The sequence below is a fragment of the Phaenicophaeus curvirostris genome, chromosome 19 (genome assembly GCF_032191515.1).
Source record: "Phaenicophaeus curvirostris isolate KB17595 chromosome 19, BPBGC_Pcur_1.0, whole genome shotgun sequence".
Classification (NCBI taxonomy): domain Eukaryota; kingdom Metazoa; phylum Chordata; class Aves; order Cuculiformes; family Cuculidae; genus Phaenicophaeus; species Phaenicophaeus curvirostris.
The window spans coordinates 6,462,407-6,487,675 of NC_091410.1; the positions used below are offsets into that span (position 1 = coordinate 6,462,407).

General features: G+C 42.1%; 1 protein-coding gene across 2 annotated transcripts in view; it reads left to right on the forward strand.

The window, feature by feature from the left end:
- Positions 1-1,727: 1,727 nt before the first annotated feature.
- SEC14L1 (SEC14 like lipid binding 1) overlaps positions 1,728-25,269 on the forward strand; it is a 38,642-nt gene continuing 15,100 nt past the window's right edge. Inside the window, exons 1-2 of one of the 2 annotated variants that reach the window (XM_069872863.1) lie at positions 1,728-1,746; positions 4,030-4,120. In XM_069872863.1, the coding sequence (XP_069728964.1) occupies positions 4,058-4,120 (63 nt within the window). In that variant the 5' untranslated portion in view covers positions 1,728-1,746; positions 4,030-4,057. Of the gene's footprint in view, positions 1,747-3,611; positions 3,700-4,029; positions 4,121-25,269 lie in introns of those variants that run through there. The other variant, XM_069872862.1, reaches the window with a different exon arrangement.

Below are 25,269 nucleotides of genomic sequence, written 5' to 3' on the forward strand. Positions count from 1 at the left end.
ATGATACCATGCTTGGTCTCAGGAGATAACACCTGCCATCCTAGGCTCAGCAGAGATAAACTGGCTTTTGGGGCAGTTTCTCTGCTGTTCCCCCTCCCCCCAGCTGCCACCACCATGGCCCCGCAGCATCCAGTGACACCAGCACTGCTGCCCAGCACTGTGGCCCTCACTCTGGACCTTCACACCCCTCTGCTGGGCTCAGTGTCCAGCCTGGGAGCCTCAGGCTCGGCACCACTACCCAATCTTGCCCCCTCCATCCGATTGAACCTGGAGCCCCAGAGGACCGTCAGCCCCAGGTGGACCTGCAGCCAAAAAATCCTGGGGGCACGACCCACCAAACCCTCTCAACTAATGAGTGTGGGACGGAAGTGATGCTCGTGGAGGCTGAGGGAAGGGGGGAAGATACTCCACACCCTTGGGGCTGCCTGTGGCCATGTGTGAGGGAACACGGGGCAGCTTCTGTGTGAGAGGTCCCTACCCCTGGGACTGCCCATGTGAGGGACCCCTGCCCTCAGGACTGGCTGTGCCTACGTATGAGGGGTCCCTGCCCTCAGGGCTGCCCATGTGAGGGGTCCCTGCCCTCAGGGCTGCCTGTGCCTGTGTATGAGGGCACAAAAAGGCTGCCTCTGTGTGAAGAGTCCTTGCCTTGGGGGCTGCCTGCGTGTGAGGGTTCATGCCTTGGGGGCTGCCCGGGACCATGTATGAGGGATCCCTGCCCATAGGGCTGCCTGTGCCTGTGTATGAGGGGTCTCCACCCTCAGAGCTGCCCATGTGTGAGGGTCCATGCCTGTAGGGGCTGCCTGTGCTCATGTGCGAGCCATCCCTGCCCTCGAGGCTACCTGTGCCTGTGTGTGAGGGGTCTCTGCCCTCAGAGATGCCCATATGTGAGGGGTCCCTGCTTTGGGGGCTGCCTGTGCCCGTGTGTGAGGGGACACAAGGGCTCCCTGTGCCCATGTGTGAGGGGACAGAAGGGCTGCTTGTATGTGAGGGATCCCTGCCCTCAGGGCTGCCTGTGCCTGTGTATGAGGGCACACAAGGGCTACCTGTGTGTGAAGAGTCCCTGCCTTGGGGGCTGCCTGCGTGTGAGGGTTCATGCCTTGGGGGCTGCCTGGGACCATGTATGAGGGGTTCCTGCCCATAGGGCTGCATGTGCCCGTGTGTGAGGGGACAGAAGGGCTGTTTGTACGTGAGCGGTCCCTGCCCTCAGGGCTGCCTGTGCCCTTATGCGAGGAGTCCCTGCCTTGGGGGCTGCCCAGGACCATGTCTGAGGGGCCTCTGCCCTCAGAGCTGCCCATATGTGAAGGGTCTGTGCCCTCGAGGCTGCCTGTGCCCATGTGTGAGGGGTCTCTGCCCACAGAGGGATCCCTGCCTTGGGGCTGCCTGTGCCCATGCGTGTGAGGGACCCCCGCCACTACGCCCCCCGCCCCCCCCACGTTGTATGTGGAGGGTCCCGACCCCGGCCCTGCTCACCCTCAGCTTTAACCGCCCACCACCCAACGCGCATGCGCGATCGCAGCTCTGGGACGGGGGAGCGGGGGGGGGGCAGTGTGGGTGCTTCCCCCCCCCCCCCGCGCGTGCGCAGCGCTGGCCGCGCGCCAAGCCCCGCCCCCCCGGTCACTAACGACGGGCGGCGGCGCGCGCTCTGCTCCCCCCCTTTCTCCTCCCCCCCCCCTCCCCCAACTTCCCCCGCGACGCCGGAACCGGCGCTGCCCGAGCCGGCAATGAGGGAAGAGCGCGGCGCGGCGGGTAAGCGGGGCTGAGCGGGGCTGAGCGGCGGCGGGGGAGCCTGGGGCGGCGAGGCAGAGCCGGCAACGGCGGCACGGGGGGCCCGGGGCCCTCCCCAGCCCGGCCATGGAACCGCGGAACCGGGAGTTTCTTTGTTATATAGCTTCGTGCAGGGGTTAGAGAGGGTCTGCGGGCTCAGCTGGTAGTTGAGGTGTTTAAATACGGGGTTAGGTGCTTCCCGAACTGGGGTAAATGCTTCCCGATTGGGGCAAGTTGCCTCCCGATTTGGGGTAAAAGCTTCCTCGTGGATTGGAGTAAAAGATTCCTCGTGAACTGGGGTAAATGCTTCTCGATTTGGTGTACGTGCCTCCCAATTTGGGGTGAATGCTTCCCAGTTTGGCCAAGTTGCCCCCCAAATTGGGGTAAGTGTATCCTGACTGGGGCAAGTTGCCTCCCGAATTGGGGTAAATGCTTCCCAGTTGGGGCGAGTTGCCTCCGAATTGGGGGAAAAGCTTCCTCGTGAATTGGGGGAAAAGCTTCTTGATTTGGGGTAAATGCTTCCCAGTTTGGGCAAGTTGCCTCCCAGTTTGAGGTAAACATATCCCGATTTGAGCAAGTTGCCTCCCAGACTGGGGTAAATGCTTCCCGGTTTGGGCAAGTTGCCTCCAGGTTTGGGGTAAATGCTTTCCGGTTTCATAGAATCACAGAATCACCAGGTTGGAAGAGACCCACCGGATCATCGAGTCCAACCATTCTCATCAAACACTAAACCATGCTCCTTAGCACCTCGTCCACCCGTCCCTTAAACCCCTCCAGGGAAGGCGACTCAACCCCCTCCCTGGGCAGCCTGTTCCAGTGCCCAATGACCCTTTCTGTGAAAACTTTTTTCCTAATGTCCAGCCTGAACCTCCCCTGGTGGAGCTTGAGGCCATTCCCTCTCGTCCTGTCCCCTGTCACTTGGGAGAAGAGCCCAGCTCCCTCCTCTCCACAACCTCCTTTCAGGTAGTTGGAGAGAGCAATGAGGTCTATGAGGGTTTGAGGTAAATGCTTTCTGGTTTGGGGTAAATGCTTTCCAATATGGGCAAGTTGCCTCCTGGTTTAGGGTAAATCCTTCCTGAGTTGGGCAAGTTCCCTCCCAAGTTGGGGTAAATGCATCCCTATTGGGGCAAGTTGCCTCCCAATTTGGGGTAAATGCTTCCTGATTTGGGCGAGTTGGCTGCCTCGGGCTGAGGGCAGGTTGTCTTTCGAATCGGGTGTCTGGGGAACTTTCCTGGCTCACAATTCCCTGCCAGCTGGATCTGGTGCCCCAGGAGCTGCGTGGCCGGCTCTGCACCAGAAACACTAAAGATGATGTGGCAATGCTTTAAAAAAACAGAACTAAACCCAACGTATGGTCATAAAGGCATTTCTCACTCAAATGAGCCTGGACTGCAGCCCGCAGGTTCATCTGCAAGTGCTGCTGCCGGTGTTCTTTCAATAAATGTGATTGCGAGACTCGGGAGTGTTTGAGTCGAAGGCTTCGCTAGGGAGAGCAGACACAAAGTCAGTGGAATCGCTCCCAGAGTGATTTTTTTTTTCTGTCTGAATATCAGACTGTTTGTAGTTTCTCTAAGTTTTCTTCCTCAGCTATTTAAGCTTCTCTCTCAAGTCTTAATTTGCTTTGAAAATGATTAAGCAATGCCTTGTATCAGTGTGGTTAAGTGATCCGTCTTTTCTTTCTGAATACAAGAGGATTTAACACTTGTTATATTTTTTTTAACCTCCTTTTTGGGGTTTTTTGTTTAGGTTTTTGTTGTTGTTTGGTTAGTCTTGGGTGGGGTTTTTTTGTGTGTGTGTTGGTGTTTTCTGGGGGTGGTGGTTGGGTTTCTTATTATTTTTGATTTTTTTTAACCAGTTCCGATTCATAATGAGCCACAAGGCAGGCAGCCCACTCACCGAGCCGGGGACTGGGCAAGGCTTTCCTGCCTTTTGCTGGTATGTGTCAATGTTTGGTTCTCAGCAGCAGCAGCACAGGAAGTCTCACCATCCTGATGAAGAGTCATAAAGTGTGTTAAAGTCTAGTTACTAAAACTGGACTGGAAATGTGCTAATTTTGTATCATCTTTGGAAGAAAAGTCATTTTTGGCAAAAATACGCATAGCTTTTCAGGCCCCCATCGTGTCTTCCCCCCTAAAAAAAGTCATCGCGGAATTGTGAGGAATTTCTTATAGAATTGCTTGCATGGTATCACACAGCGTAATTGTAAAAGAAGATTGAAAATTACATCCTACATGTGACAGATGCTTTTAAAAATTTCTTTTTCAGATCGGAGTTGACCCTACTAACTGCAGCTATGGTGCAGAAGTATCAATCCCCCGTACGGGTGTATAAACACCCTTTTGAGTTAATTATGGCTGTAAGTATTACATTTTGCTGTAATTTTCTTCCTTGATAGCTCCTTGTATTGCTAAGTAGTTACTGGGCTCCGTTTGATAGGTACTGTAGAACATATGAATCTGAAATGATACACAAAATCTGAGAGGTGTGTTTTGATGGTTTGTTCTGTACCCAAACTGTTATTTTGCATCATGTGTTGTCTTTTTCTCCTAATTTTTAGATATAGTTCATAGATTTATCTTAAAGTTAGAGCAAAAGTGGGCTGGAAGCATACTTCCCAGTTGGTTACTGGGGGCAATCAATTCTAGCATGGGAGGAAGTGTCAGGTACATTGATTTGAAGATTATTGTGATTGCCTTTTCATTACTATAGAGTTTATAGAACTAGAGGGCAAAGAGAAAACCAAGAAAGCAGGGATAGGCCTGAATGAAAGAGGAGAAAGCGTTCTAAGCACTGGTTATGCTTTGGGAGGAGGGGAAAAAAAGGATTGCTGGGGAGGTCACAGAGATGAACAAAAAGCCGCCTGAGTTCACAGTTGCTGCTTTGTGTGGTAATGTTACAAATAGTAACCCCCCATGAAAAAGAAAATCCTGATTAGGTTTGTTCATTCTGTCTATCTTTCTTTCTCCCTCCTTCCCTCTCTCCCTCCCTTCCCCGTTTTTCTTTTAGAAAACAGAAACGAAGTAGGTATTTGACATTTTTAAGTATATTCAGCCAAAACCACAGCTGTGTGGCTTTCACGAATTACAAAGGGCAGTCGAGGAGAGCAGTCAGGTCAGCTTCTACCCAATAAAAACAGTTAAAACAAAAACATAATCTAAATAGTAATTGTTTTGTTTCAATTGCTGAAAATGCTATCTTTAATGGCTTTGGAGGAGAGTTTTAATAGTGTTCATAGTGTAAATATTTAGATAAATTGTGTGGTTTGGAGTGTAGAGGTCTTTACAGAAGTGATCCTTTACAGTCACAGGGCAAAAAAGGATTAGATCACTCTACAGGGAATACTTCAATTTCTTTTTATCTTATCCCTAAAGCTGACTCCAGTATTACACATGTAGGTCTTGCTTTTGCAAACACTTCAGGGCAGAGAGTGGTTTTTTTATGAGTGTGAAAAATGCAGCTGTGCTACATTTAAAGTCTTTTAGGACCTTACTGCGCTCTGGCAGCTAGGCTTCAGGTTGCTTCTAGTTTAAATATGATTGCCTTCAGTGAAATATAATGGTTTCTTGTTCTTAGATTAGTCAATCAAAATGAGTTTCTGGAATAAAATTCTCTGGCTGTGTGCTGAACCGGTGAGTCTTTGGCCTACTGTTTAATTGAAGGCAAAAGTTCTTCTATTTCTTCGAGGATATTTTGAGTCAGAATGCTGACATTGGGATTTTTCACAATACTTTATTGGGTGTAATTAGAAGCACTTCTGACAATGTTAATACGAATAGAGTTTTCAAATTGTTCCAGATCTTGGGGGTAGGATTTGAGTAATAATCTTTAACAAATATTCTTTTCTTACCTGTAAGCTTTTCTCCATTTGAAAGGAAGAGACTATAAAGCATATGCAACTAGGATAAAACAATAGTTCAGAAATTAAAGCAGTGAACTCAGAGAAGAAGAATGTTTATATAAAGAAGCAGTCAGCTGAACAGGATACTTTCTGAGACTAAGAAGTTTAGATTAACGATACTACATGTGATTTATTTTGTCTGTGTCAGTGCAATGAGATATCGTTTCAACTTCAGAATGTAATCACTGGATGACATCCTTCTCCTGCCTTGTTACTTCTATTATAAGCTTTTAAAGCTTGTAAAATTCCAGTTGGTGATGTATGGAAACTGTTCTTGGATTTTATGATGTATGTAGAAGAGTGTCTCCATGAGGCAAATTCTTTAGAGAGTATAAGCAGTATGTGATAGTTTGACACTTTTTGTTACTGTTTTCCCTTGGTTGAACACTGTTTGTGTAAGTTAATAAGGTATTTCTGGAAGGCATTTTTGTGTCAAATTTTGTACTCAGTGAAATGGAAATACTGTGTTGCATATTCTTAACAAAAAAAGTGCTATAATGTTGTTTTAATAGTGCTAGCAGCTCTTCTGAACTGAGAAACACATCCTGGTATGTACCAAGCTTGAATTTAAAGCATCCAACAAATGACTTTAACAATGTGTCTGGTTTGTTTGGGGTTTTTTTTGTTTTTTTTTTTTTTTTCCTTCTCTGGCCCTCTCTCTTATTTGCACTCAGCCTTTGAGAGAACGTGTCCTCAAATAGAAATTTAAACCCACACTCCAGAGATTCACAGCTGTGGGGAAAAAGCTTCTTGAAGAAACCTTTTGGCCAGTGTGGCAGAAGTGCTCTTTATGCTGAGTTGCCTAACAAAATAATCACTGTTTCTATCCTGGGTCTTGTGGCATCTTGTCTTTGCTTTAAGGTGCCGAGTTGTCCAAAATTTTTTGTTTGGGGAACTATACCCTCTTTCCTTAGAGTTTCATGGAAACGAAGAGGTAATTCATTCTGTAGAGTAGTAATGAAAATAACCAATGTCAATAAAGCCTATGTGGACTGTAAAGATTTCCTGGATGATACACTTTTCAACAACAAATTGGAACTCATTAAGTCAAACTAATATTTAGCTTTCAGATAGAGAAATCAGCATTAAATTCTTCTTTTCAACAAGCAACCAAGTGAATGCCATTTGCAGAATGGGTCATTTACACTACAAACTTCCTATTTGCCCACTTTTCCTTTTCTGGATTTCAAAGAGGTACTTGAGGGAACATAAAGCACAATCAGCATTCCATTCATGCTGCTACAGTGTATTGTGGGAGAACTCTGCGCTCTGCTGAGGGTGAGTGCAGCTATCTTAAGACAAAAAACTGGATTTAATTCTAGTTTGATTTAAACCAAGATTGTTTAACAGGCAAGTGTTTTGCAGGCAGTTATGATATGAAGACTTTTAAAATAGACGCAGTAACAATTCTTTTTCTCATGGTGAAAATAGATTTCTCTTGTGCTCCCCACTGAAATCCAAAAATGGTCTGTTGAACCCCCATCTATCTCTGTGATGATAGGTACAACCCCTTATCTCAAGTCCACAAGGAATCTGAAGTGCTGTTGTAGATGGTGAGTTGAGAGATCTATTGCTGTGTGCTTCTTGCCTTCCTCTGTCGTTAAAAGCAAGCTCAGAAAACCTAACGTGAACTACTTCCTTGGAAGATTTCCTTTTACTGGTGAATTGTGTGGTTCCAGATAATACCTAGGTTGCTTTAAAAGCAGTACAAACTGGATGGAAATCTTTTAATGAAACCTCCTGAACTTGAAAAGGTGCTAGGCTAGAAATGATCATGTTTTGGTCTTGATGCTGAACACAGGCCGTATGATGCCCCAAATGGCTGCCAGTGCTGACATGATGACCCTTGGCTGCTCTGTAGTATAGCTCTCCTAATAAACTTCTTGAAAACTCACTGTGTGCACATATTCATATAGATTTTCAAAAAAGAAACCAGCAACTTGTACAGCTGTTCATCAGACTGAATAGAATCTCGCCTGTTTTTTCCTCCTGTTCGTGTTGAAGTTTACGTAATGCTGGAAGCAGCTGAAATGTGGAAAACCGACTGTTTACTTAGACTCACTTGTCAAGTTACCAAGGTTAAATATATTGGACTAAAACTGAGAAGCTTCTCTTATAAAACTTCGAAAGATTATAGATCCTATTTTTATATAATCTTAAAGAGATTTGCATTTAAAGTAATAGAGGCACTTTGCTGAATAAGTAGTTCTTAATGTTAAAAGGCAGTTAAGAACTTGAATCTTTCTTAATACACGTAAGTCTAAAATTAACTTTGGAGATTCACAACTCATTTTCAGTCTGACATACATTAAATAATTCCACTTGAGTTTAATTTCAAAAGTAAGTTTAAATAATGAATAGTCAGCTACTGTGGCATTCCAAGGGTGGAATTTATGTAAATGGAAAACAAGTAAGTTTTTGGTTTTTTTTTTCAAAAAAACCCTCCCAAATTGAATTGAACCATTGACCAGAGGCTGGTTTTGAGTTCTGGAAGCTATGTGGAAAGTGTATTGCTCTTCAGCACTTTTAGAAAATACCCTATTTTCACAAATTACTGAATTTCAGAAATAAATATGAATAGTAATGTGACTCAACAGAGCAAGTGTGCTCTAAACTTGTCGTGTCACATTTAGACAACTAAACACAGATTTTAAGAACTTGTGGCTTTGTGAAAACTAAGATTTCCAAATCTGCCTGTGACAGGAGAGACACTTTCAAAAGTATTTTGCAGTCTTTTGAATACCTAAAATAACATTTCCACTTTCTTAAAGTTCCTGGCATTGGTCAGCTTCTGCTGGCACCAAACAATGAAGAGAATCGTGTAGGTAAACTGGTCATCAGTGTCAGGAGCTTGCAGCTGTGGAAATTTGATTTTTGCATTTGATTTTTATTTTAAAACAAAAATGGCAATTAATCTTGCTCTGTCTCCAGGCTGAAAACTATGTATTCTCATCAGAACCATTTAAAAAAATTTAGTCTCACGTTTTTCCTTTGTTCTGATAGAATATCTTGAGTATCTACAGCAGGAATCTGTCTTTCTTAATAAGTGATGTGTATTGCCCGTTGGATTATATTGCAATTTTAATAGTTCAAATTTTTTGCTTTTGGGCAGCAGGCTGGCTGGCTTTCTTTGGTTTTATAGACCTGACAAAATCCAATGTTTAAGGGAAATCTCCATGAATAGAAGTATTCCTAAATTACAGGAAAGTAATTAGATTGTAAGTGGCATAAATACAGTTCTATGAAAGTGTAGATTAGAATGGCATTTATCATCTTTTGTCAGATTGACAAATCAAAATATAATCCCTTGATCTAGATTGTAATGAGCTTTCTGATCGGACACTACATCATCTTTTCATTTTAAAAGTTATTAAGTTACATGTAATTTTTATAAAAATAACTATTTGTCAAGTTAAGTGCCACACCTGCTCATGAATCTGTGCAATTTTTATCTCTTCTATTTGCATTTTCTTTTTCTTGGAAGAAAAGGATTCCACGTGTCATGTGAACAGGGGCTGAGAGACCGATGAGAAAAAGGAAGCCATTCTCTTTTGAAAGTGCAAAATAGGGTTTAAAGGTATAGAGAAGTAATTTATTCCCCGCAGGTTGTGCACCTCTCTTAGGGTTTGTCTTGGGTACTTAAAGCCTGAGGAGGGGAGTAAACTGAGTTTCCACTCCTGGAACTGCTCAGCTGTTTTCCTGTGGTTGTGTAACTCCCAGGCTTTCATCTACTTTGCTTCCTGTCTTTGTTGAAAACTCAGGCTTACTTACTGTTGGGAGTGCGTTGGTAAAACTGCAGTGGAACAGTGCCTAGCACGGATTGTCTGATTGTCGAGTGTTTGCAGTTTAACTGCTGCTTCGTGTCGTTGTTGAAGGTCTTTTTGTGTGAGCACACAGGGTAAGAATAAATGAGGTTTTGGTCACTTGTTTGGAGTGAGCCGTGCTTAACAAACCTAAGAGTTGAGCACTAGGGAAAAACACTGACCTAGCAGCCTGCTTACTGTGCAATTTACATCTTATTTTATGGCCTGCTTAGCTATTTCCATGGCTGGCTGTTTCCTGTTTTTCGTGGGCAAGCACATGACCTGACTGTAGCTGACAGCTGCAGTTCTCTTGCTCACCAAATGCTTTTAGTCAGTGTTTTTAACAAGTCTTTTACACTTTAGAAGCTGAAACACCACTACTGTCAAACTCTGAAAGGTGTCAGCAGAAGAAAAATATGTATCAAACCGGCTGTTGTTGCTTTGTTCTGAAAGCGTTCCAAGCTTTTTACCTTCTGACGGTGTTTTATCTCCGAGTTGGGTGCAAAGTGCTGCTCTAGGATCTGTTGATCAGCCAAGCGGTATTGCCTCTGAGTTAAAAATCTCCAAATTAAGCTTGTGAGAATCTGGCAGAAAGGAAGTGGTTAACACATTCCACAGAGTCTTAGACACTCGTGATACTACAGTTATGGTCTGGAAAAAGTATAACTTCATCCTTAACTTAACACGTGGTTAGCCGTGAAGCCTGTGTAAAAGCCTTCAAAACCTCATGGGACAGAGATACAATGGGGGATTTTGGTTAATTCTGAAGATGTGTTCACTTAGGAGTCGGAGGTTGCTTAGAGGTCATAGACGTTGACTGCAGAGGTAGAATAATGTGTTTCCATATGGTTTGGCCAGTTCCATGCCTCCTCTGCGTTTCCTGTTCCTGTGGAGCCCTCGCCGCTGTCTTACAGCAGAATGTTTCAGCTCCCGTGCTTTTAGGAAACACGAAGAGGGAGTAGGAGGAAGAGAGAGTAGGAGGTGAGCCTGAGGGACTGGAAACAGCCCCTAAGGGGTCTCCATGAAGCACATTCCATCAGGGTCCAGATTTTGGCACACAAATTGAGGGGTAGGCATGATTTTCCTAACAAGACCGGTTTTGCTTTGCACTTAGTTTGAGTGCAATATGTTTCTGGAAGGAGGGCAGCCATGTGATCTTAAATCTGTTGCGTTCTGAATATAGAGTGAATCTTCTGAGAATTTGCAAGGAAATCTGTTAATTAGCTCAAGTTAAAATTAATTACAGGTTAGTCTTAAATGGTCTATTTTCATTTCTCCCAAGTGAATTTGTCTTCAGTTTTTTTATGTAGTTTAAAATTACTGTGTACCTGCTCTAAATGAAGAGCTGGGCCGTTAAGCTGAATTATTAACTCTTTTTATGTCACTTTTATGATATAGTTAAGACAGGTGAGGTTAGCAGCTCAGGTAAAATCTTAAGTAGAGCTTCTTACACGTAATTTAATGATCTGGTTTTCTCACGGTCAATTTGCATGCAACTTGTTTCAGTTGTAATCAGTGATGTTTGAGGTGAGATTCGTGCCAAGAACTCACGCTGGTGGAAGATACAGTGGAAACGTGGCTGGAAGGGCTGCCTGGCATCATTGAGGCTCTCCTGCAGCTCTGGGCAGTGTTGCCAGAAGAGCACAAGCAAGCAATGAGCCATCAAAATCTGAGATCAGGTCCTGGGGTCTTGGCTTTTCTCTGCATCGCTCTCACTGAAGTAATGCTGATTTCCACCCAGTCCACAGAGATTTTCAGCTTGTGCTTGGTAGGCTCTCTCTTCTAAGGGTCAGAGAAACTTAACCAAATGTGTGGTTTCCCATTATAGCTAAGTTGGTGTTGTAGCTTGCTTTTGTTACTGTCTTGCAAATACACATTCAGCAGCAGCCCCGCTTAGGGAGACAGGCTGATTGAAAGCAGCCTTCCTTGAAAACAAAAAAAAGGGATAATGAATGCCTTGTCAGGTGATGTTTGCCCCAGGATCACCAAGGGCTGGTGGGAGTCCCCTGTGTGCTGAGCCATGGCCACTGGCCACAAGAAAGAAGAGCGTGTCAGCAGGGCAGTAGTTGTTAGTACACGTTGCGCTGCAGGAACCCTTGATTCCATAGGGAAATCATTAGGGACCTGCAGTTTGAAAAGCTGAAGCCTGTTGCTATAGCAGTAAATGAAGGGGCCATTAGAAACTTGATTTGCAGTCTTTAGGCCTTCAGCAGTGTGTTTGTGCTTAATGGCTTGGTTGTGGATTCTGAGAGTTGCTTTGGCATCAAGGGGAATCTGTCCTTACCTTAGAAAAATGAAAATGTGCAAAAAAGTCCTGCATATTTTCTGTCCTAATGGGATAGGTTTGGGGCTGACCAGTTGGCTTTCTTGCTTTGTGTTCATGTATGAAATACCAGTTTTGAATGTTTTGTCTTGGATTCCTCTTTGGTTTTAGTTGATGATAATTAGGTTTGGGGACTATGAATCAGCGAATTTGAAAGTAAAAACATCCCAGGGCTGCTGGAATCTAACAGCTTCAACTCTGGTGACAGCAGAGGGATTGTGGGAGGGAGCAAAGAGAAGCTACCCTTTTGTATTATAAATTTTATTTAAACTGATTTAATTCTGGGTTATATATGTTTGGGCTCTCTGAAATTAGCATGTCAATACTTTGTCATGGTAAGATTTATGAAGTTAAATATCTAAATCTGTAGGATTATGTACGCTTTGGATTACCCGTTGGATAATTACAACTGTTTTCGTTCTGACTTTATTTATATTCTCAAAGCCTGAGTATAGGTGTTTGTTGGAATATATGTGGATCAGTCTGTGTAACAGTTCAAAACTACATTGCAAACTCTTCACATATTCAGACTGATAACTTTTCTGCCTTGCCTACTGCTGCTGTAATATTATATCCCACTGCTTCGATTATAATAGAACTCATTTTGTGAAAATGAACATTTCTGTAGTGATGGTCAGACGAGTCATTTATGTTTGTTTATGCCACAACAGAAGGGGAACAGTTAGTTTCCTGATGAGAGCACTTCCTTTCTCAAGTGCATCATATCTCTTCATTTAGTGTAAAATGTGAATGCCACAGACATTGTCAGATTCAGGATCATCTGTCAGTGGAGAGGACCTTTTTCTGGCTATTTGAATTGGTGTGTAAATTATACTACTTAATTTGCAAAACTCTTTGCTGTGCAGTTCATTGGCCTGTGGATAAATTCTTCATTATGGAACTCATGGCTCTATGAAATTACTTCTTCCCATTGAAGTGCTTCATGGTCTGCATGGTGTAGCCACTGATGTTGTAATGAGCAGGATTTAAAGCAATTTCACTTGAACTTGTTTGTTCTATGTTGACCAAACTGATTATTGTTTTGGTTTGTCTGCTTTTCTTTGCTTTAAAGAAGGGTAAAGAACAAAGAACTGATGGTCTATAATCTGTGATTTTAATTGCTTTTTAGAAAAGAATCAAAGGAGCCTTGGCTGTTCTTTTTAAATTGGCTTATCTTTTGAAGCTCGATGGTGTCTTTGTTTGTATTTTATTGAGGCGCATGTTGAGGAATGCAGAAGTTCTACCACCTTAATGTGCCAGGGGTGCATCTAGCAGTGGTGTTACCTGACCGTTGATATCTTAATGATGTGTTTGGGTGTGGGGAACAGGGTTGTATTCTGTCAATGAGAACCACGGTATGCAATTGCACCATAAGGCCTAACTAGCCAGTGTGCTATGTATCTGGCAGTGGCCAAGGGCAGTGTCTTTCTCTAGGAAGAGGATAAGAATGAGATAAACATATGGTAACGCTCTGGCAGGATGTTCTTTGATCCTACAGCTACGTGTCTTGACAGCCCTTCTGGTCCAGAATGTGCCCGTTGTCTATGATAGCACTGCATGTGGTTTCTTTCATGTGCCTGCCCAGCTCCTTTCCAAAGCCAAGTGAACTCTGTCGTGACACCCTCCAGCAGGAGTCTGCTTCATGACGTGCTCTGCCAAGAGATTTATCCAGACCCTGGCTCCTGCTCGCTCAGCTTCACGCCACCTGCTCCTTGTATTGGAAGAGGCAGTAAAACCCTGCTCGCATTCTTTGTGCTGCTTGCCCCGTTAGATCTGTAAGCTATTTCCCTAAGATTTTAAATCATTCTTTTTCATGGCGATGAGTCTTAGTATAATAGTCTGATTCCATATGAGGAACCAGTGTTCTGTACTGTTCGTTTCTACCGTCAATTTCTGACCTTTTTGTGGCATCTCCTGATACATCAGACATGTGATGTTTCATTTCACTTCCTAGCTTGAGAGTTAAATTGTCTGCAGGCCCCAGACCATGTTGTGCTGCATTTTTGATGACACGCTATTGGCATTTGTGAATGGTCAAGATTTAATTGATGAATTTTAAAAATTTTAATTGGTTTGCTCAATAGAGTACAGCTGCTCTCTTCCCAGAAGCTGATATTTTGCTAGTCCACAAGCCAAAGTGAGACTTTTATGGCTGAGCCATGCCCCTTACCTTGAATTCTGCCCTTTTGGCAAAGCTTTTTTCCTGTACTGATTATACTTTTGGTAGAGTGAAATTGCTCTTGCTGTGCTGTGAGGCAAATTGCCTCTGGGCCAAATTAAAACCTGGTGGGTGCAGTTCAAGATAATGAAGTCAAACCTGTTTCACTGAGCTTTCCTATGGAGGGGTTGATCTGGATGGAGATCAGGAGACTTTGTTCTTTGTGGTAATATGCCTTTAACTTCTCAGACTATGGTTTAATGAGCAATTCTGAGGTGATACAGTAGCAGTGCTGTAGTCTTCCCTTCCTCCTCCACTCATAAATTAGATTTTGTCTACACAGTAATAGTTTTATTTAAAAATACCCTAACATATTCCAGATGTTAAACATGCCTTAACAGACCTACTTATTTAAAGTGTCTGTGATTCTAAGACCAAAAAAGTGACAAATATTAACTGTAGGACTCATAGAAGTGAGACCTAAGCATGGAGAATTAGAGCATAAGGAATATTTGACTATTCCAAAAATAGATCCTCAGTGGACACAGTACGATTGCTGCAGAATTTTAAAGTAAAACTGACTGCAGAGGAACCAGACATGCAGTTTCATTATCTGGAAAGGAATGGGGAAGCAAAATACCAAATTCTGCTTTCAGTGTGACTGTCCTGTGCATTTGCGAGATGCCTGTAAGAAATGCAGAACATTGCCTTTGTTTCGCTGCTGTAAGTCATGGTTACTTACAAGCAATGGTAAGACAAGCTTAATGGTTAACAGCCATTTTAGTGTATGTGTTTTAAAAATGTCAAAGATGGATGTATTCCTGTGTTGTGTAAAGGTTTTTATATTGCTATTGTTGCAGAGAAATAGGAAGTGCTTGAGAATAGCTCACATTCCCCAGTAATCACATGTCAGTCTCCTTGCTTGAAGCTTTCTCTGGCCTGTTGCCTGCCCTTGCTGTGATGCTTTTTTGGGGGTCAGCCTCTTCTGCATAGTACTTTAACCTTGAGCAGGAACAGTCGTGCCCTGTGCAACTGGGGGCAGAAGCCAAGTTTCCTATCCTAGAAACTACTAAAATTGACCTTAATTGCAGGGCACATTCTGTCAAACAGAGTGGTATGCTCAGAGCTACGTGGCTTCTGGGCCAGAACTAATTTCCATCTGGCTTGCTTGGAACCTAGGCAGAGGAAACACTCATTTTCTCTGTAGTATAATTTTACACATGCATTCAATATAAAAAAGTTCAAGCAAAATTGCAAGTCAATCTGATATTGCTGTTGCCCCCACTAAGTCGACTAAGGTCTGTGTATACTGAAGAGCAACTTGCAGTAACTTGGCTACAGTCTGTCCTTGATTCTCCAGCTTCCACCAGAGAAATGTCACTTGTGTTTCTTCTAGCCAGTAATTTGGTATAGGGATCAGCCTTTCCCAACTTACCCCAAAGCAAAGGAAGATTAACGTTATTTTATATACATTCAGCATGTTTGGGTCTTCGGTCCTGAATCTTGTTTTTTTCTTGAGGAAGGAGTGGTACTTGCCCAACTTCTCTATTTTAGCTTCTCATTTTGGAGATCGTGTCTCAAGATTGTGCAGAGGCAGTGGTTAATGTTAGCCTTGCTCACTCTTCGCTGGGGTGGCACTATGCCCTGGGTCATTTGGGCTCATTGGACTTCTTGAAGGAAAGAAAAGAATTAATGACACTCCTGTGGGTGTCTGGGAGGCAAGCAGGTGTGACTCCTAAACTTATATACTGGGTATCCACTTTCTCCTCATATCCCACCCTGCTGATTCATTGCTCTCTGAAGATGGACATTCAGACTCCCACGCAGAATCCAGCTATGTAAATTTGTTTAAGCAAACCACAAATGACTTGTATCTGTTCTAAAGAAACCACTCTTTTGATTAAAGTACTGTTGAGGCATGCCTGTGGTTATTAGAGATCATCTTATGCAGATAAAAGATGGAGTGTTAGCTCTTGTCTTCAGGTTAGATTCTTTATCCTCAAACTGTTTTGCCTGCTGAATCAGGATACTTTTATCACCAGAAGCTTGTGTAAAGTTGTGTTGAATCATTGGAGTTTACTTTTTATCTGGAAGAAAGTTGTGCCTCTGCATGTACCAAAATGGTTCTTAGAGAGTTAGAAGCCAGTCCCCTTCTGGGTTCATTACATGCAGCGGAGTGCACCAGTCAGGCCACTACAGTTTTGCTGGTAAAGCTTCTCTGTGACCACTCTCCTGAAATGAAAATGTCCAGCTATTGACGAGTGTCCTTGTAGAAGGGATGTACTGAAGGGGATAAAGTGGTAATCTCTATAGAAAGGGCCTATGCGGGTGGCTTGACAGGTCACACCCCTTGTGAGAACAGAGGTTTCCATATCTGCCTATTTCTTCCAGACAGGAAAGCTGAGGTTCTAAGCTTGAACTGGTGAGTTGGTTACCACAATTGCATAACTCAACAGTAAATTACCAGTAAAATTCCACTTATCTGGAAGATTGCCTCATAGCCTGTTTTGAATTTCCTGTTTTATTTATGAGTTCTAAATTATTTTAATTAAATACTAAAATATTAAAGTAACTTTACTCATGCTTGAAAACACTGGGCACCAAAGCTGAGATTCACTGGCTCTGTAGCCTACACGTTTATGCTCCAATAGAGAGGAAGTTTGCTTCAGATTTTCCTGTCCCTGATAACTCCTTGCTCCTGCCTTTTGCCTTTTCTTCTATCCCAACCTTGCTTTCATTTCGAGCAGTCTTAAGTAAATATGTTCTGCTTTTCTTAATATAACTGAAATTTGTCAAGAATGTTGTATGAATATATATTATCAAGTATTTCCTTGGATAAGCGTAGATTTTTACTGATCCTCAGTTGTAGGTGCTATCTAGATGGAGCATCCTTTCAGTAAGTAGCCTGTGAAATGCTTTTGATTTCTGGTTTGTGTGCTAGTAGAAAAATGAACCCTTCCTTGGTTCTCATATGGCACACAGAGAACATAAACTAGAAGTCTGAAATGCGTATAAACTTTTTAAATTACTACAAGAAAAAGGGATTTTTTTTTTCCTGAAATTTACTGTCATCTCGAGGCTGTGTTTGTCTCCTTTTAATAACAGTAGGGGATAATTAGTTCTAAATCCTCTTAATGAAAGTGATACCAATATGCATAGTCTTCTCCAGTCATTGCATACACAGCATGAAATTCTCTAAAACATTTTCTGCAACAGATACCTGGAGGTGCCCTTGTTGCAGACAGCACTCTGCGATCAACAGCGATGAAATCCCAAAGTGTTTGTGGTTTGGGGTGATGTTTTGTGCAGTAAGGACGCTCTCTCCTTGAGTGGCACTCTCAATGCTATTCCTGCACAATGGCTTCAAAGGGAAGAAGTTTAAGCACGAGCAAGACAAACACATTTTAAAGAGCGGTACCAGCGTTTGGGAATGGTGCAGATGCTGTGATGAGATTACTCAAAGTTCTGTCCAGTTTCAGTGACTGCTTTTACAGATGACAAGGATGGTGCAATGAACAGTGTATTTACTATGTTTTCTGGTGGCACTGTAACAGATTTGTGAGTGCATTTTACCTCAGAGGGACTCCAAGCTAGTTTACAAGAACGAGCCTGCAGGGTGGTTATGAGGGCTGTTTAAAATGCCAAGCTATGCAATTGGTCTGTATTTGGAATGTACTTAAAGCCAATAGTGAGGAACACCGTAACCATGGAAATGCTGCCTGAGCTGAGGAGGTGAACAGAAATGCCAGTATTAGTGTGTTAGTGCTATTACATTCACTCAAAAGTGCTTTGTAGCAGTCTTAACACATGAAAGGTTGTGTTGTCAGAAATCCAGGGTGGTGTGTGATGCATTGTAAAACTCTTAACTGCAAGCTGTTGAGAATCGAGTTTCATTTATAATACCATTTCAGTGGTGTTTCCTGATTTTTGTGGTTGGTGTGTATAAACTATTGTTAAGCCTGAAATTAAACATGAAGATGTTCGTTTTACACTGCAGAAGACTTCAAAGAAATTAAATAAGTGTGGAGTAGCCTGGGCTGTAGAGCTGTATGATTCTTCCTCTTATGTGTAACAGAGCTTTGCTCCTTGTCAAAAGCCACAGGGGCTTTGTTCCGAAAGGTTGTTTTGCCTCCTCTGTGTTCAGCCCATATGTTTTGGGTGACTGGTGGTAAGTGCTGGTTGGACTGATGGTGATCGGGAAGCAAATAAATTGCATCTAAATTTTTCTGGTCTTGGGTAGAGTAACTTATTTGATCTAAAGCACAGAAATTGTTTCCACGCTGTTTCCTGACCTCATAGAGATTTTTAATTTATTGAATGGGAGCTCTTCATACAACATTATGAAGTAGCTGTTGAACTTGTGTTTAGTCTGCATGCTGGGTTATTTTGCAGTGGTTGTGGGCAATTTCCTCACTGCTTTCGGGTGCCTCCTGCTTCAGGGATTTACAGAATTGCTGTGAAAGTCAGAAGCTTTCTTGCTGTATTTCTAGGATTTGAACAGCAAATTGCTCTGCCTGTTTATTCTGTGGTGACATTCACAAGATTACTTTAACAGATTTTCCTCATCTCTGTTCATACCATAGGGTGTATTTGAAATGTGCAAGAAACGTAACTGGATACTTACTTAACTTCAAAGCGCTATGGGCTTCTAATACAGCCAAATGTAAAAATGGACAGAGCACTCCTGCTCTCTTCTTCCTACTAAAGTACTTAAGCCCAAGGCTTTATGTAGTTAAGCTAAGGGGTGAAATTAAATGTATTGGAGTAAGTCTGTCTTCTCATCCTGCTTTCCTCTCTGTGGGTGTTTGCAAGGTGTAAGTGGGTCATTCATAGCAGCTCAGGGTCTGAAATCCTTTTCAATGATAGCAGATTAAATCGAGAGGACCCCTTTGAATAAGTATGAGCATCAAAAGAAGACAAGGACGAGCAGAGATTATGCTCTTCTGTACACCTAACAAACTTTACTTCCTTGTGGAACTCTTCAGTGACAGAGCTGTCAGTAGCAAGATTTTAAAGGCTTCAGTGAATGTCAGGGTGAAAAATGCTTTCTTGTCCACTTCCTCTTATAATTGGTTTCATTTCCTTCAACTTTTGGTTTCCTGGAGAATTTTTCAGGAATCTCATTTCCATTGTACAACAGGAGAGGTGAGTTGAGAAAGCTCAATTTACTGGTTTGACTGGCTGCAAATGTGTTTCTAGAGACAAGGTTACCGCAAACAGCAAGTCATCTCTGCACTTTATACGCTAACAAGGTCAAGTGAAACCCTGGTGATGGTAATTAAGTGGTTTCTGTAGGGATCTTCAGAGTTTGTAGGCTTATATGGGCTGTATATGGGCTGTATAGAATGTATGCCGTAGGATGTAGCACAGGGAATAATTTGAGACCTGTGCAGGACCCAGTACTGTCCACATAGTCATGACTGATTCAGCGTGTCAGTCTCTCTTTGAATCAGTTGGGCCCTTGAATATGAGAATTGCAGACCTGGGCTATAATTTGGGCACCACTTCTGTGCAATGTCGTGAATGCAGCATTATCAGAATCTGAGTATCGTGCTGCAATGAGTTCTTGAACCACTGACAGTTTTTCTTCCCAGGTACTCTACCCAAGAGCTTTGCTCACTGCATGGAAAACATCAGAGATCGTTTTTCAAGCTTGCTTCGCTCACGCATTGGAGAAATTAATTAGCCTTCAGTTAGAATTCATTAACAGAGTCTGTGCAGAGTAGATTCTTGTTAGAACTTGTTTCACAATTTGTATAGTGGTGAGTATTTTTGTGACCTGTCTTTAAAAAAGAAAACAAGGAAACCTTCAAAACCTAAAAACCAATTGTAGTTCAAGGATTTGATGCATAGTTATATAAAACTTCAACAGCCCCCTTTATGCAAATTTTAGACTAACTCTGTCGTTTTGAAACTTTAAAGCAGAGGTGCATTTCTGCAAAGCAGGAGTAGTTGGGCCCTTTTAGGAGTACTTTGCTTTGGTAGGCTGTATGTGAACTGCTTGTTCCCAGTGCTGTAAGCTTAGACTCCAATTACACTAATGATCATTTAATCAGAAAGTCCTGGGTCAATAACACTTTGTACACTCTTGTACTAAACAAGAACTTTTTGCATCTAAAAGGAAGGGGAGTGCTTGTCTTATTGATAATGACTCATCCTGTTGGCTTTTCTGTGTGACTTACAGAAGGGTTATTTGTTTTATCGAACGGTTGGACTCGATGATCCGGTGGGTCTCTTCCAACCTGGTTATTCTGTGATTCTGTGATTCTGTGATCTTGGATGTGCTTAAATAGTTATCATTAATGCTAAGAGTATCTTGTACCAGGGAACGGAGGGTGAAGTCACTCCTGTTCCTGGTTGATTTGTGCAACAGTGGGGTAAAATAGCTTTGAGCTGAAATAGAGGGACAGTAAAAATAAGACCAGGATGCAGTTGCCAGTGCCATGAAGTATGATGGGAGGCGAGGAGAGTTGTGCCATTTTTTGCCAGCAGTTTAGGATAAGGAGCTGCTCCCTTTTACAGGTGAGTGTCAGTCAGTTCTTGCTTGAGGAGAGTCACCGGAATACATCCCACCACAGCTGTCCCCTCAGAGCCGTCTGCGCGCCTGTCGGATTGAATGTTCTGCCAGTTCTCTGCTATTCACACCCTTCACAAGTACAGCTCCGATTGTAAAAGCTGGATTTTCTTCTCTTCAGTGAAATTCTGCTCTTCACAGAGTGAAGAGTTTTTCCTGTTCCAAAATTAACATGTTAAAATGAAGGCATATTCAAATGTGGAGCATTGGGATTTGGTTTCTTTTTTTAACAAAACGGGATGGAACACAGAGCCTTCCTCTTTAATGGCTGCTTGCTGCCTACTTAATTTGTCTTGATTCTTAAAATCTTCGTAGTAGCTCTTGTTCAGGTGAAGGATTATCGTTTTTAATTCAGACAGAGGGCTTCCACACAAGGTATTTCCTGATGTACTTTCTCATTGCTTAAATCTAGTTCAGTGATAAGTCGTTATGCAAACATTTTGTTTGATCTTGCTGTAATAGCCAGCGAGTTAACCATCAGTGAATCTTGCTGGAAAAGCTTTGGAGAAGCATATTGCATTCTAATCCTAATTTGATTTTTTTAAAACACTTTTTTAGTCAAAATTGCAATGGAATACGCTCTCATTTTTTCACTTTTAAAGTAAAGTTGCAGCATTCTGTGTTACCAAAAGTAGTGGGGAAGATCTTTCGCATCTAATATGACTTTTACGAATACCAGTTGTGCAGTGGGTTATCATCCCTTTGAAAATCTGACTAATGGCATAGACTGGGCCAAGATTTACAGACGAGTAAAAATAAGGTTAAACTACCTCACATTCATCAAGGACTAGAAATGTTTGCCTGGAAGATTTTTGTGTTTCAGGTGCTGTACAGCCGTTCATTCACAGGTCTGAGCCCGCCTCTCTCGTGCTGGGTGTTGTCTGTAGTCCCCATTACCCTCATTTGTGGTCTTGTATAATCAAAGCCTGCTTGGTCTTTTCCACAGAGTGAGTCCTTAGTACTGAGTCACTGCCAAGCAGCCTATGTTTTCCCAGCAATAAGAAAATAACTTCTCTCTTTGTAAATTAGAACATTTAACAAAGTGAAAACACAGAGGAGAAAAAAAGCACTTGAGCCTACTTTGAACAAGGGCTGCTGTGGAGAGCTGTGCTGTTGGGGGAAGTTACTGCAAAAAAACAGAGTTTAACTGTGCTGCTTGGCTCATAGGAGCCAAACAGACCTTTCAGAGGTCTGTTTGTCCTTCCAGAACTGGCTTCACAAAAGCGCTTCTTTCCAAAGAGCTGACTATTTGTATATTAAAGATGTTCTTTCTTTCCCAAGCTGTAGTCTCGTCCCTCCTTCCCCCTTCTTGGTGCCTGGGAATGCTACCTTACCAAAACTCTATTTCTAGAGCTTTTTGAGGTACATCCGCTCTAACCATCTGCTTTCTTCCACGCACACACCCCCAGGCTGGTTACCAACACGTGAACTAACATCCATGAGGCACAGTCCTGATATACATGCTGCTTTGTAGAAGTGTAATGATTTTTAAACATACGTGTGTGTTATAGAAAGAATGGTAGGGAGCTGTGAATGGCAGTATCTGGGAGATGAGAAGGTATTTGCTGATTTGCAAGAGTTAATCCAGAATTATTTCTTTCCAAATGCAGTTGCCAAGAATTTGAAACCTCTTTGTCAGTCCCATTAGTCATTTTTTTTCCTATTGATCTACAGCGCTCTATTGCAGGGAAAGGAAAGGGATATAGTGATAGGGAAGAGCCATCAAGCTGCTGGAATGCAGCTTCTCAAGCCAGGGCAACATCCTGCTTGAGTGACCTTTCTTGTTTCTTGGGTGTTTACGAATAATTCAGAAATTCTAGGTACAGGAAGTGGATAGGAAAGCACGGTGAATGTTGGTATGCACTTGCAGATTAGTACCCAAACATGATCAGGTATTGCAGGGAGAAATTAATTTGTGGAGCGCACAAAACTCAGGGGAGTAGATTCCATTGCCAGGATGAATCCCTTGAGGTGCCCTTGGAGAACGTAGTGCTAATGTTAGATGGTTACAGAAAACATCGAAAAGAAATAAAACATCTTAACTGCCTGTTTCGTGCAATTAAGTTGTTAAGAAAGCACTCAATATGTTTTGTTTTCTGAATGGTGACTAAAATTCTGATTGATTTCCCCAGGTTAGAAGTTCTATTTGGAGGATTCAGCTGCTATAAGAAAACCAGCACAGTGTTAAGAGTTTTCTCAGATCTTTTTTGTTCTTGTAAGCATAGAAATTAGTTGAGTCATGTAGTGGAGATGTTGAATAATCGCTTTCCTTTAAGGGAGAAGCTTTATTAATATATTAATATTTAGACTATATTAATCTGGCTGGAGAAGCTGAGTAAGTTATTTGCATACATTACTTTTTCCACTGAGGACTGAACACATCCCTATTACCAGAGTAGTTTATCAGCTCTAGGCATATTTGAGAAGCAGAAGACCAGAACATAGTCCTTGGTCCTCCAGAAAACTGAGTTTGAGTTCATATATAAATGCTGTTCTGAAGGTGGTGTTTTGAAAGGAACTTGTTATTGCTGATATTAGAATCCTAAAATCTAAGGGCAGTGCAGCAAGTGTAATTCCCTGGGGTATGAAAAATGGCTGCAGTGGATTTAAAATAATCTCACTGTTGAATTGCTTTCGTGTCTTTAAATGCAGCAGAAATACTAGCAAAGATAAAAGTAAAATAAATCCTGTTATTTTGACTCTACTCTGAACATGAGATGCTAAGGGAAGCAGTTGGAAAAGAAGCTTTAATACAGTGTTATTTTGCTTGAAATCACATTTGTCAATGTTCTTGCTGTTAGAGTGCATTAAGAATGTTAAGGGTTTATATAATGAGCCCATTAAATTTGAAGTTCAAGCTGCTTCACCATACTGTGTTTTTCTTGATGCACAATGCCAGCTTCTAATATATCAGAGTACACAAATGTTCCAGAGGCTGGGGGGAAATTGTAAAAGTACATTATGAGGGAACAACAGAATTGCAGGCATAAGATACGTCTATTGAAAGGTCTGTACATGGATGTCTCTCTTAGCTGAGGAGGCGTTGCGACTTTTCATGTCAAACCCAGCACCAACTGTGGAGGTTTTGAGCATGAGCGTGCCTGTGCTTTTCACTTGTTAAATATCAGAATCTCTACACACCCTGGTTTTTTTACGATGTGACAGAGAAAATGGTAAAACTAAGTAATGTCCTTGCGGAGTACTTCTTAGGTAGATGTAGTCCTACAGCAACAGCATTTCACTCTTGCATGGAGTCCATCAGGATTACTGCATCTGCTTTCCTGAGAGGAAGGTTTTATTTGTAAAGAAGGACCTGCCATACAGGAAAAATGCGTAGCATTTTATAATACTTTGCTTTATCAGACTGCTAAAGGAACACTGAATAATGGACTTCAGTTATTTTCTGTCTGCAAAGCTGGACTTTAGTCAAAATTTATGGTTTGAAATGCTCCAATAACATAGAAATATCCACTCAATTCTGTTATTTGAGAAGAAAAAGCAGTGTTTGATCTTTCTTTAATCTTCTCTTGCTCTTTTAATAGCTCCAGTCTTGGCAATGCACGTGCTGCTTTGACTCATGTGTCTCTTACTGTATTGTACCACAAATTACAGGTTTTCTTCCTGTGCTGTGTTGGTCCACGGGGAAGCGAGACCTTTCAGTGCCTTTAACAGCTTTTCCTTGCTTACTCTGCAGTGAGAAAGAGAACTGTTTCCATCTGGGAAGAGACAGCTATGCTTAAATCAGATTGAATATTTTGATGTGACTAAGGTTTACTATAATCACTTTTTCTTCAAACAAGGCTGTGCTGAGAAATGATGTATTACCAGAACATCTTGGCAATGGTACATAAAGAAATAACACCTCCCTGAGTTAAGAGGCCAATAAAATTGACTGTGAACAGTTTTCAATGCTCTGTGTGCAAGTTCTTTAGGGAAGAAAGAATCCTGTGTCGCTGTTTATCTCTTTGAAACCATCAAGTACTTTGCTGTAAGCATCGAGCTTGCCAACTTTTGGCAGATAATTATTTTGTTCTCTTCCAAATTGAACACATTCAATTCAGTCGTCCCATTCAGAACAACAGATTTTGCTTGTACTTTTTTTCTCACAGCTCAGAAAGCACTTATGAGCAGGTAATGTTGTGATTTCCAAGTGCTTGCAGGGCAAATGGGAAGTGTTTTGAGTTGAGAAATGCATTTATATGTCCAATGAAGGAGACTTGAGGAGGCTACTCAGATGGAGAAAATTCATTGTGATCCAAAAGTAAAAATATTTTGAAAACACTGAGATAAATGTTAGATATCTACTTCCCCTTCTCTCCTGTATATCAAATAATTGTTGTAATATAAGGTCCTAAAATAAAAGTATTTAATGAATTCTGCTTTCTCTAGAAATCTTTTACTTTTCTGACATAGGACAGACAACATTTAACTACAGTCAACAGAGTTAAAATAGGGATTGATTTAAAACGAATGCTGAGACTTATTCAGTGAGAGGGCTGAGATATTCTTGAATAACTGTGTACAGCCTTCTGTCCAGAACAAGGGCCTCATAAAATAAAGAACTCCTTATTAATGGAACCCTTCCTCCCTTTCTCTTGGAGCTGTGAAATGGTTTTTCCCATTGCTCGCTATTGTGTTACAGCAGCAATGCTCTGTCACTTCCATTGTGCACACATCTCTGAACCCAGAAACTATTTCTATTCATAATTTAAACAAAACCAGCTGCGCACAGATGAAAAATTTGAAGAA